This window comes from Psittacula echo (genome assembly GCF_963264785.1).
Source record: "Psittacula echo genome assembly, chromosome: 4".
NCBI classification, from domain to species: Eukaryota; Metazoa; Chordata; class Aves; order Psittaciformes; family Psittacidae; genus Psittacula; species Psittacula echo.
Genome location: NC_137738.1, coordinates 111,575,766 through 111,589,404, shown reverse-complemented (window position 1 = coordinate 111,589,404; position 13,639 = coordinate 111,575,766). Strand labels below are relative to the sequence as shown.

Here is a 13,639-nt window from a genome sequence, read left to right as displayed (position 1 = left end):
TGGCAAGGAGCAGTCATGAATTAACACAAATTGTAAAGTTTGTCAGTGCTTTAAAGTTCTTCAGTGGGTGGTGCTAAATAAAGGACACCTTGGTCAGTGTCTGTAGAGGACACATGAGGGTCTGAAGGCACTCCTCTGGCTTTGGGGTTTCCAGCAGTGGTTCTTTCTCGTGGAGACGACCAGCCATCCCTCAGAAAAGGCAGTGGAAATGGAAGGGAATGGAGGTGGAAGCTGTGTTCTGCACCCACACAGTAATCCAGAGCTTTACCCCTCAGAGTCTGTTTTGTAGCCACTGTAGCTCATTGTATCTTTCTTCCAAAATTGGGTGTAAAAGAAACCCCACTATCACTGTTGTGGCCTTTGTACTTCAAAATATTTTATTTTCCTCTGGAGATAGTAGTGAATTTTTTGCTTTTCCAAGAGTATTTTTGCTACCTAGAGCCATATTCTGTCCCTACTTATGGTCTGGATCTCTTCTAGACAGTGATTATCTTTCCCATTGAACAGAAAGTTTCTTAGAGAGCAGCCAGGAAAGAATCCTCTTTGCCTCTTCAAGCACACAGTGCTGGAGCTGCTACTGTAGCTTGTCATACATTACAATACTGTCAGCACTGGCTTTTCTCCCATCACAAGGGTTTTTGAAGCCAAGTCAAGGCAGAGCCACTGAGCACTCAGAATCCTCCAGCATCACCATCGGCACTTGGCAGCAGTCTGCTCCACGAATGGAGCTCTGCCTCTCAGCCCGATTGAAGCAATGCCTGCCCACAACCTCTGGACACCAAGGAAGCATGGCTCTTTGCTGTTATAGCATCAAATTTCCTACTGCTGCCTATTAACTCTGTTCTCTGCTGATGAGATTTACTGTTCAGCTTCAGTGTTTTTCTACTTAACCAGGCTTTTGCTCCTACTTTTCACAAGGAAGCCGTGTTCTGCAAACCAGGAGTCAGCATAGCTCAACTTTGTTGTCGCTTCTGATTGCTGAGGGAGACTTGCAGATCTCCTTACGCCTGCTGGGCAGAGCTGCTGAAAGAAACCTCCTTCTCAGGGTCTTTCACAGAATGACACTCCCTCCCAGCATCCCAGCCCTGGTCTAGCAAGGCACCAGTGTGGAAGCTGAAACCTCAAAGCCTGAACAGGATGAGTAATATGTAACTTGTGGAGAAGGCTGGAGCCGACGTGATTGTTCCAGAGCCAGCCTCTATTCTTAGAGAAGTGGTGAAAGTCATAATTTAAAAATAAGATCCAGTGCAGTGCTAGCAAAGAGTCATGTATTTGTGGTATTCCTGTGAGTAAATCCCTCTGCATGAATTGGCTTGACTTCAAGCTCAGAAATACTCCATCAAAATAAGGCCCAGCTCTGGAGCGTCCGAAGTACTGATGTGAATGGGAGAGAATGACACATGGCACGTGCAACATCAGGTGCTCTCAGCGGAGTGGGCAGCTCCTTCCCTTCCTTCCTCCCAAAACTCATGCCTGTAGTTTATTCAGTATTACAGGTCAAATGAGAGTTTTTCAAGGGCCTCTGAAGGAATTAGTGTCGTGGTTTAACTAAGTACCACACAGCTGCTTGCTCCCCGCTCTTCTAATAAAGTGGAGAGGAGAACTGGGGGAAAAGAGTAAAACTCATGGGTTAATATAAGAACAGTTTAATAATTAAATAAAATACAGTATAATAATAATAATAATAATAATGAAAAGGGAAATAACAAGAGGAGAGATATAAAACTAAGAAGGAAGAAAACCCCTAAACTAACAAACAGCAGCGATGCACAATACAATTGCTCACCACCCTCTGACCAATACCCAGACTGACCCGAGCAGCAATCAGCCCCTTTTGGGTGAGTCCCCCCAGTTTATATACTGGGCATAATGTCTGTGGTATGGAATACCCCTTTGGCTAGTTTGGGTCAGGTGTCTTGTGTCTGCTTCCTCCTGGCTTCTTGTGCCCCTCCTCACTGGCAGAGCATGAGACTGAAAAGTCTTTGATCAGGGTAAGTGCTACTGAGCAACAACTAAAACATTGGTGTGTTATCAGCATTGCATTGTTCTCAGACTGAAGCCAAAACACTGCACTGCACCAGTTACTAGGAAGAAAATTAACTCCATCCCAGCCAAAAGCAGGACAGTTAGCCAATACAAGTGGTGAAATCCAATGTACACATTCCCCTTTTTGAAAATCCCCCGCAGGCACTTATTGCTGTTATGTTCTGCTGTCTGGTGGGGACTAGATGCTGCCTGTATACCATTCACAGCCATTTCTGGTTTGCATTTAGGTCACCTAATGCAGTGTTTTAGCTCAGAATCTGTAGATGTCTTAAGATACCCCCTTTCTGGGTCATGTATAGTAAACAAAGGGCCAATTTCAGGCTGTTTTGAGCAGGGATGGCCACGGATCCATGCTCATGGGTTACTAAACTTGGGGAGAGCATCTGATTCATAGTAATTTTGTCAGGAGAAAACCCACAGAACTAGCTGTATTCAAATTCTGCTCACCTGCTGCTTCAGTGCTGTTTGGATTTTGAGGTTTCCCTCAGAAACCTCACTCATTTTTCACAGCCACAACTGGATGTAGGGCACAGTCCTTTCCCATTTGGGTCATGCAGAACTTTTCCAATAGCTTTAATTGAAAGAAGCTGAGACCTTAAAGTTTCTTCTTGCACTTAGGTCAATGTAAACTTTAGTTAGGATCAGGCCAACAGTTAAAACACTAGATTTCATAGCAACATGTCTCTGGAGCTGATTCAGTGGTTTTACACCATGTGGCCCTCACCCATGAATTCAGCAGAGTGAAGTGAAGCGCATGTGTGAGTTGCACTGCTGACAGGCTGGTTTATCCTCTGCAAAAGCCATCAGCAATCTGTGTCTCATGGCCTGGCCGTAAGGTCTGAGTCGTGCCTGTTAACTCCGGAGGCTTACACTGCCCAGTGATGTCAGCGGGAGTCTTGCATGAGTAAGCAAGCTATTCTTTCCTCTAATGATATTTGATCTGTGTAGTGCATTTAAACTGTAAAGGAGTTTTACACAAGCTGCTACCAGATCTCATTCTGAAGTTTCACACTACTGTTTTATGAGGGAAAGAGCTACATCTGAAAAACAGTCAGGAGATAAAAGACAGCAGAAGTTAAAGCAGTCAGGAGGGTGTGTAACGAGCATTAATAATTCAGATAAAAGACAGAACAACCTGGTGAAGATTTCACAGTTTATTGTTATTGAAATTTCATTATGAAATTGGCACAACACATCAGAATAGATCTGTGGTGAGTGATACATATTACTGTTATTGCCCAGGCGTTTTGTGCACATCCCCACTTTTTAAAATCAGAAGGTGATGAATATAAGACATTTCATCAGCTGTGAAACTGCTGTGCTTTCTGTTGACTCTATCAAATGGATAATGCAGACAGAAATAGTCCTCTGTTCATACTTAAAAATAATCTCAGTTTTAGAGTATGCCCCAGCTGAAAATAACTGGAGAGGGAGAGCTCAAAATAACCCTTTTCTTATGGACCTATTTCCAGGAAAGTCAATGGGATTTTTGCCATGGATTTTAAAAGCAGCAGGATGTACTTGTTGACAGACAGATGGAAAGGCCGTGCAACAGAAGCTAGGGAGGACCTGTGGCAAAGCAGGAGTTTATTATTTTGATCTTGCACATGCTGCTGAATCTCCTTGTTGTAGTAATTGTGTATGTTCATAACAGCAGTGATTGCTGGGAGGAGCTGGGAGGGTGTATCAAAGCCAGATAAAGCGTCTGCAGCTCATTTTTTCTCCCATTTGGGTTGGCTTTGGTTCTAACCCCACACACCACTCACTGCACAGTGACTTTTTCCTCTAAGCTTTCTGATCCACGTAAGAAAATCAGAACAATTCCCACGATTACAGAAAATCTTACCAGGTCACTCGCTGTGCCTAGGCTGGTGTAGCTTTTCTTCCTCACTTCTGTGCTTATCACAACGAGCATTTAAGGTTGCCCTGAGCCTCTCGTTCCTCAGACTCATATCAATTCCAGGGATGCTGGGAGGTTGCTTAGAGCTGCCACCAACTGTGGTTCTGCAGTTTCCTGCAGGGAAAGGTCACTGTAAGCAGCCTCAGTGCAGAAAGCAGAGCTGCAGATTTCTGTGGGGAGCACTTTTCGTAGATGGGAGGCTGGATGAGCCCCACATCAGATATGCTGTGGGGAAAAAATACCTTAGGAGCATGGCTACTCCTAAATTTTCCTATTACTTTTAAAGAGCCTCTTTTAAAGAAGGCAAGTAGGAACATGAACTCATTCATGCTTTCCAAACTCATAAGCAACGCTGGTTTTTGCTGTGTGTCCTCTTGTGGGTTGCAGGTGGCAAATGCCCATCCCTGAGAAACTGTCATGCAGCTCCACAGCTTGTGTTCTTGGCTGGCTCTGAAATGCCCACTACCTCCCTCTGAGCTCATATTCCCTTAGGACTACAGCATATCATGCTACTACCAAGCTTGGGAGTGCTGTTCTTGTTTCTTCCACTGTGAATAGTTCTAAATCCCAGAAGATAAAAATCTCAGTGCTGCTGCCTTACATTAAAATCTCAGGGCTTCAGCCTCAGCCTCACAGCAGGAGAGTGACAGGGGCGGAAAGCTGGCACAGCAGAATGGTGAATCAGGCTCTCCCTTTGGTTTTCAGGCTGTTTACTCAAAACAGCCCTTGAGAAAGATGCTATGCCTCAAGCAGATGTCACATTCAACCGGTTTAGCAATATTACGCCTATTTCTTCTCAAGCTAGTCAAGGAGGGGAGGAAGAATATAATGTATGTTAGTGCAAGTTCACATAGACAACATATGAATATTTAGCACAAAATGTTCTTTCAAGGTGGGGCAACCATTTCTAATTGTGACACCAAAAGAAGGTATTTTGTAACAGTTTTAACAACTTGCCTGTGAAAAAGTGTTTCTGTGAAGTATGTTTAGACACAGGCTACCTCACATGACACTGAAGTATTTCAAGGCTCTTTCTGAGTAGGCAATAACCTCCCTCCCCCCCCTTTTTTTATTAAATCAGCTTTATCACAGTCCATTCCAAACAGCTCAAGAATTTGGTCAGGGGGTTTTTGGTTGTTGCTTTTTCCTCTTTGGAAAAAAAGAAAGCTTTGCCAAGTTGAGTGATTCCACTCCATATGGATTTTACCCATTCAAGGCTTTTTTTCATTTCAGAATGAGTTTTCCTCATTCCGAGGAAACCATGGAAATATACAGCTAATAAATTCTACCATAAGATTTCAGAAGTTGGTTCACACACTCACTTAGTCCTGAAGAACTACAGCTTACAAGAAGCTCACAGACTACTTGTACCTACTGAACAACATACTGAAAATCTGGCCCAATTTGGAAATAGTCTCATTTCAGGTCTAGTAGGGTTGTGGAGACAACAGGAGGAGAATTGTGGAGACAAAAAAATTCAGACATAAATTTTGCAGCACAGTCTCCCATCTTAAACATAAAATCATTGAATCCCAGGCTGGTTTGGGCTGGAAGGGACCTCATCCAGTTCCAACCCGCTGCCACAGGCAGGGACACCTTCCACTAGACCAGGTTGTTCCAAACCCCTTCCAGCCTGGCCTTAAACACTGCCAGGGATCGGGCAGCCACAGCTTCTCTGGGCAGCCTGTGCCAGTGCCTCAGCACCCTCACAGGGAAGAATTAACATTTGGATTTGGCTCAAGGTCCAACTGGACAGAAACAGAAACAGGCCTCAGTTTCCTCTGACTTACATTGCACATGGAAGTGTTCAGCAGTTGCTTCTCAACAGAATCAGCCAATATAAGCCAAGCATGCAGGGAACAGCCTTTGATTACACAGACATTATCCTGCTTTCACTTGCCATAGGCTGGTACTACCCAAAAGAAAAGCAGAAAGGCTTCCAAACTGGTGTTAGACAAATAGACATGGAAGCTTTAACTGTTACTTTCTGCCCTTTCCTGAGCTCTCAGCCAAACCACAACCTCTTCTTGCCTTGAAGCCTGGCTCAGAAACCACAACGGGGTAGAATCAGGTGGGGGGTGCCGCAGCTGGTGGAGTTATGCAAAGGCAAAACCAGAATCGGGTTCAAAAAAGCATTTTCCCTAGACAGAAATCTACTGGAGCAGGAACAAATGGGAGTGCCCAGAGCAGCAAGCGGGAACAGAGGCAAGGCAGTATCCCTGAACCCTTGCTCCTGACAGAGACTCCACTAACAGTGGCGCATTCAGTTCATCTCGGCATCCCTGGTGAAGGCACAGTGCTGTGCCAAGCCCATGAAAGGATAGCAAAAGTTTGAGGGCTGTGCTAACCTATCAGGAATCCCAAGTAGCTGAAAACTGAAGTCAGCCAAATTAATTGCTTTTTCTGGGGTACAGTGAAGGCATGGAGGGGATATCTCTACTGGTGTGCTGTCAGGGAGACAGATCCTGTTCGGTTTTGTGCTCCTGAAAGGTCATGGTGCTACTTACTCTCCCCAGCCTCCTACTTCTGGCCCACTGGACTAGCAGGACAGCCCCAGGCAATGGCAGTACATCAGCAGACTTGGTTTTACATCTGTAGTTGGAGCAAACGCTATGCAGGGAGGGTGCTAAATATCTCTCCAAACAGAATTCATCTTCTGCCTGCACCTGCTTTGGAACCATAGAGCATTTCCAAGCTGGAGACAAATCCAAACACCTCATATAGAAGCACCTTTCCCTTGGATTTTTATTATCATCATTATCATAATTTTTAAGAATATATCTTGTACCGAAACACTGTCAGCATTCTTTATACAATGGAAAAATGATGCAGTCATCATGTATCATGTAAAAGAGTAAAAACAGAGCAAGACAAGAACATTTCTTATTCAATCTGGAGTACAAATAGGATCTGATGTACAACTTAAAAGCCACACACCAGATAAAAAGATCATCTGGAAAACAACAGGTTCTCAATTTGGAAAAAGGAAGGAAAAGTCAGGGAATGTCAATGTTAAGGCTAAAATTTGATTTTTAACTTGTATTTTATAGGCGGCAGCCTGATTCTTAACTCAACTGCAGCAGCACCACCACCCCCCTGGCTTTGCAAAGAGATTTGCACTTGCATGAAATAAGAATCAGGCTTCTGTGCTCGGAGGACTCTGATTGACCTCAACAGGCTTTGGACTAGAGCCACAGTTGGAATTTCAGCTTGCAGTCTAAGGCTTCTTAACTGCAGGCCATATTAGCGCAAAATGAGGCTTTGCAACTGGCATGCTACCCTTAACTTTGGGTATTCCAGTTCTGGTTGCTTTAAACCACAGCTTTATTGCAGGTTTAGCATAATTCTCTTTGTGAGATTCTTCTCTCTTTTTTTCTTTAAATACAGTGCTACAAAGGATGTTTTTGTATTCTGTGTCTTAGAGAGTCCCTATATTGCATGTTTTCAAAATTGTCTAAATATACGTTTCTATCATGATTATAACTACTCAGAAAGACCAGCGACAGTCTGTTGTGAGCAGCCAAGGAAAAAAGTGTATTTAGTCCTAAAGAAGTCAAGAAAAGTGGCTGTGTTCATTTATAGTGTAGCTCAATGACTGTGTTTATACAGCTATACCTACTATTTAAAAAGCTACTTGAAAAGTTATTATTCATGTGCAGTAGCTGATTTTCAAGCATTAATAACTTGGCTGTCTAGACAAGTTTTAATTGTCATATCAAAGGCCAAATATGTTCTCAAACAAGTGCAGAAAATCTCCCATCTCCCTTGGAAAGAGGCTGGTTCTCTTCCTCAACTAAGAGGCTGCCAAATTGAACTTTTTCTCAGGTTACACAAGCATGGTTCCAACTTCAAATTTGCTGGTTTTTAAATGGATTGACTTGAACGCAAACCTATCCTGTGCAGCAAAGTTAGTAACCCCTGAAAAGCAGTTTTGAGTGAATATGCAAAGAGTTCCCCCCACCCCCACCAACTACCATGCCCACACTTTCCCAGGGCCTAGAGGGATCCATTAAAATGTAACTAAATGCTCAACAGGAAACAGGATTTTTCAAGAATGATATGTAAAGTTTACCCAAAGAACCTAAAAGCCATTTTGTACATTCAAAATGTTTACACTTTTGCTTGATTCTTAACCATCAGTAAGGTTGTTCATTTTTACTACTAATACATACAATGAGTATAAATAAATACAGATAAGCTTTAAAAATTGTATTAACAATACGTTGTGCAAAAACTCGTAACGAACTACATTCTATGCAAATACCCTGACTAAAATACACAGGCAGTGTCCTCATACCCTCATTCCATTTTTGCACAGTCCTTGGGACAAGTCTGCTGCTGGCAGCAATCAGCAAAACTCCATGCAAGCCACGGAGGTGATGCTGGTTTAGACCAGCAGAAGAGCTGACGCCCAGACATGTGCAAAAATCCCATAGAAATCAGTGGGAATTGTGCTTGACTAAGGACTAGACAGTTTGATTGTACCCCGTTAAAGTGAGTGGGAGTTTTGCCATTGATTTCCATGGAACCAGGCTCAGGTCCTGGGTAAGGACGTCAGCACGTGGCCCTATGTTGTGCTACACTACTCCACTTCAGTGTAGAAACAGTATTTGCAAAAGAAAAACTTTCTGTTGTTGTCACTGCTGTTCAGTAACTGGTTTTAGCGCTGTGCTTCAGAAATTGCCTTTCTGTGAGATCTGAGACAAGAGTGCAAGTCTTTCTGAATCCATTCCAATTTGATTATCCAGTATAGGTAGGCTATTTTGATCCAAGAAAAACGGCTCAATGTCTATTAACCAACAGTGTTCTTCATTAGGATAAACAACAGCCCGGTTCATCGGCACAGGAGTGAAGAACTGCATGCGGAAAAGGAACGGAGCAGCCTTCCTACCATAGCTGTGTCCAGAGCCGGCTGTCACTTCTCCAAACGGACGATGGCACCTGAGCCGGTTTGGAATCTGCAGTCCTCACAAGCTCAGCCAAGTTTTGTAAGCTGAAGATCTCCATTTATCTTTATCGTATCAATTGCTGACAGTGTTTCAATACGGTGGTAAAAATCAAAGAGCTGATGTCCATCCACAAATATTCTAAAACGGGGATGTTCGCAAAGTATCTCAACCTGTGAAAAATAAAATGATGAAGCATGTTGTTCACAGTGTAACTGGGAAGCTATTTCACAGAATATGAAGAGCTCTCTGTTAGCCTTTAAGCAGTGCTGGTGCAGTTACGCATTTTGCTAACTATGTGCCATGTAACAGCCAGGGCTGAGACCAGTTTGTCTCCATGACATCAGTTACGCTATGATAGATCTGCTCTTACTTCACAAGCACATCAGAATCACAGAACGGTTTGTGTGGGAAGGAACCTTAAATCTCATCCAGTTCCAACCCCCTGCCACAGGCAGGGACACCTTCCACTACACCAGGTTGTTCTAAGCCCCGTCCAACCTGGCCTTGAACACTGCCAGGGATGGGGCAGCCACAGCTTCTCTGGGCAACCTGTGCCAGGGCCTCACCACCCTCATTATGAAGAATTTCTTCCTAATGTCTAATCTAAATGGAACCCAGCCCCACTGGCATCAGTGAGGTTTTGCCTCTTAGAATAATGCCAGAAACTCAAACTGCTTATTACAAGGGGAAGAAATTGCATCTCTAACACAAATCTTGCATTCCTTGCTAGAGAATGTTTTTTGCTGTGGAATGAGGGGGCAGTTCCCTCTGCAATGCTTTCCACGTTTATGTTAATTTACCAGAAGGGAGTGAACATGAGAATGGGGTAGCTTTGACCTCCAACACATACTCACAGAGCTGCTGTGGAACTAAAAAGCCTTCATTATTGTGGCTGCAGTCAGCCCAGGACTCCCTGTTGGAATAGACTTCATATTGGAGCTGCAGTGATGATGGATGGCTTGAATTCAACTAGACAGTTCGCATGAGACACAAAAAGGATCAGGGAGGGACACAACTCACCCCTCCTCCCTAAAGCCCTGCAGAAATGCTCTGGAAAAGCAACAACGCCTGAAGCTGGACAAGCTTGGACAGGTTGGGAGATTCCTGATGTTAGGGGTGGCTTGAGAGGGTGCCCTGTATTTAAGCTTTGCTGAAGGTGCCCCAGCAGGAAGCAGGGATATGAGTGTGCAGAACGTGCACTTCTCCTACAGGCCCTTGGAGACCTCCAGGTCCAGACAGGTTAAGAAGAAAATCTGCAACGAAACCACGTGTAAGTCCTGGGTCATTTCAAGAGGCCAGTAGCCTGGAGTGAAGTGCTGCTTCCAGGCACTTGACTCTGCTGCTATCACAGCGTATAAAAATGGGAACAGGGCCAGTGACAAACTGTCTGAGCCAAAGCCTGACTGACTTAGGGCACGTTGCACTGGGGGAAGTGGCAGCAGACAGTGCAGGAGAGCTTAAACTCCTGGGGACCTGGTAGCACACCATGTAGCAGAGAAGCATCCGTGCTGCTGCCTGTCTCCTGTGTCACTGCAGCAGGCACATCCCGCCTTAGGCCTTGTTATGTAAAAGATATGGTTAGCCTCAACACTGCTTCTGATCCGTTTTTCCAGATCACCCTGGGCCACGCCAGAACGATAATTGGACTAGATCACAAGTAATTGGCAAGAACACTTAGTCTCATTTATTCACTGAGAGGGAAACCATCAAAGGTACAAAGTCAATTGGGAGCCTAAATTCCATTTATGCAGTTGGGAAAAAAAGGAGGAAATAAAAAAGAGCAACTCCCTTGCTATAGTATCTCATGGCAAAGTGCAATATTGCTGTCCTCCAATGTCAGCTGTCACTAGTTTTGGGGACACCCAAAACCCATGCTCTGGGTAATTTGTCTAATTTGTCTGCCTTGTCTGAGGGCCCAGCCACCACCTACTGCAGCAGGGTAAGATAACCCTCTCAGCCAGAGTGGGACCAAACCTCCAAGCTCTTTCCAGTGCATTTCGCACACGCACCAAAGGGCGTTGCCAGTTCTGATGGGAGATTTTGTAGAAGCAAGTAGAGCGCAACCAATTTGCGGCAAAACCAGTCATAAACACCCTCTCATCTTGGGGAGATGGTTAGCTTTTGGGGCTGGGGGAGATTATCCTGGGGACAAGAAGGATTAAAAGGGTTTGGCAGCTCGTCAGAGCACTGGCATTTGGCAGAGGGGCCAGCGAGGTTTTGCAAGAGGGGTGGGGAAGAGGAAGAAGGTTTTTCTGGGTCAGCTGCATGCAGAAGACATGCAGCCTTTTTTCTCAGTGTAGTGAAGCCGCTGAGAGCAAAGCGGCCCTCTGCAGCTGCATACTTTGTTAGTCCTGATTTGCAAAGACATCTTCAAGAAACCATAAACACTACAGATGGGAATTTGCTTCTAGGTCAACCCAGTCCATCCACAGCACCACAGCATTTCCATGTACACTGTTTTCAAGTGGCTACAGGCTTAAATTTGACAGAAGATTTAATCCCAGGGTTCAGAAAAGAATACCACTATTGCTTAGCTGTTTAATCTGCTAACACGGAAGGGCTATGGTCAACCTCAGCGTAACACCCCTGGAGACAAAGGATGAACAAGCTCCTTATTAGCCGCACTAAACTGCAAACGCTGTCCATTAAGAGAACCATCAAAACATACAGCACTCTCAGAGAGTATTTACATTCTCTACTAATAACTTGTAATGCATTAATAATATAGAGGTACTTCTTAATTTACAGCTATAAAACTAAGCTGAGGAAGTGCACTCCATCACAAACAATTACAACCCGCGACTTGTCATAGCACCCTGGTGAGGTGTTCATAGCCCCATATGAACCGCCTGCAGCGGCATGCAGCAGCAGGACCTCCACATAACTTCTGATCGATACAAACAACCCTGCAACCAGTGTCTCAACCACAGGTGTGAGATACACTGTGATTTCACCAGAGGCAAGTCAGGTTCTGCTGTGACTCTGATCAAATTGCACTTTGTCAGATATGGTGCATGCCGCTGTCATCCTGTACTCACCCTAAAAGGCTGGTCCGGTATAAAAGGAAAGTAGGGAATAGACGATTGCTCCTCTCCCCATTCTCCAGCTACACAAGAGTTTCTGACAAACTGCCTGTCCGTAAACACAGCTTTCAGTTCAATGGCTACATCTGCAGGAGGATCTTCCGACTCCCCACAAGTCAGACTGATGCCAAAGCTGCAACACAAACAGATCAGCTCTCATTCAGCTAGAAGCAAGGAAAGAAGCCCCAAATGCCACCAGTCTCATTTCTCAGCTTATTAAAACCAGGATAGCGGCACAGGATGGGGTGGCCGCTCATTCAGGGAGTGCTCTAAAAGCTCAGCAGGGACAAGAACATGGTTATAGCATACAAATATGTGCATGCATGTGCGCTGTGCATATATGTGTGTATATATGCACTTATATATGCTCTAAACGCTCCTTTACTCCCAAGTGAAATGTAAGGAAATGGGATCCCTTAAAGAAATGCCCCCTCTATGGGTCAAAGGAGAAATCAGCATGCTATATTTAAAATGATAAAAATAATCCCTTTCCAGAAAGGAGGGATCCGCGTGTATGTGTCTGTATTTATGTGCCTGCGTGTGGGCTCCCCCCCGCCTCGTCCCCTCCCCGGGCCCAGCAGCCCTGCCCGGGTGTTACCTCTCGGGGTTGAGATCCACTATGCCCATAACTAAGATCTTCTTTCCCGGCCTCATTCCTCCTTTGATGTGCCCACAGAAGGGGACGATCTGGAAAGGACAGCGGGAAGGGTCAACTCGGCAGCAGCAGCGGCCGGGAGATGGGAGTAAAGGGGTTAAAAACCACACAAAACCCCATATAACCCCCCCCAAATAAAGGTGCTTTACCAGGCGAGGGAAGTACACATCAGCTTGCACCGGGGATCCCAGGGAGTTGTTTAAATGCCCGTCCTCTATTTTCTGCAGGTAAAAAGGAGAGCGCTGAGACAGGGGCATGCGGAGCCCTTCCCGCTGCCGCCACCCCGCCGCTCCGCGGGCGCCCACCGAGGGGGCCCCGCGCTGCCCTACCCTGCCCTGCCCGATCCCCCCCAACCCCGTCCGGAAGCCCCGCGGAGGGGCACAGCGGCACTCACCAGCGCGTCCCGCTCGGCCACGGTCCCCGCCATCTTGTGGAAGCGGCGGCGCCGGGGCCGGGGCGGAGGGGGACCGGCGGGGGCGGGGGGAGGGAGGGAAGGAGGATGGGGAGGGAGGCGGCTGTGCGGCACCCGCGGCGGCTTGAGGGGCAGCGGCGGAGCCGGAGCGCGGCCGGCGCAGAAGTAGGAAGGCGAGGAGGAGGAGGGGGAGGAGGAGGAAAGCGGGGAGGAGGAGAAGAAGGAGGGGAGGTGGCCGGCTCTGCCTCGCCCGGCGAGGAGCCCAGCCCCTGGCCCGGGGGGAGCCGAGCGTACCCGGGCAGGGCGGGGGTTGCGGCCGCTTCCTGAGCTCCGCAGCTTGCCCTGCGGCGGGGCCCGGCTGGAAGGGCCGCAGGGCACGGCACGGAGCGGTCCTGAGGGGCCTGGTGGTGGGCCCGGTGTAGGGCCTAGCAGGGCCCGGGGACCCCTCCTGGGGGCCTGCGGGCGGTGAGTGCTTGCACAGGGGCCACAAGAGTCCCGCGCCCCTTGTTTCAGGGTGAACCTGTATTTCTGAGCAGGGGCACCCCGGCCAGGAGGCCGAGGGTTAACTAACGAGGTGAATGCCCCATCCCTGGC

The 13,639-nt window shown here is 46.5% G+C and overlaps 1 protein-coding gene across 1 annotated transcript; it reads right to left on the bottom strand.

The window, feature by feature from the left end:
- Positions 1-8,918: 8,918 nt before the first annotated feature.
- LGALSL (galectin like) lies at positions 8,919-13,060 on the bottom strand (the record flags this gene model as incomplete). Its single annotated transcript, XM_080615045.1, is given in 6 exon segments — positions 8,919-9,065; positions 11,934-12,111; positions 12,577-12,665; positions 12,783-12,908; positions 12,910-13,012; positions 13,014-13,060. Coding segments are annotated over 6 exon segments (687 nt in total). The 3' UTR covers positions 8,919-8,921.
- Positions 13,061-13,639: the final 579 nt, after the last annotated feature.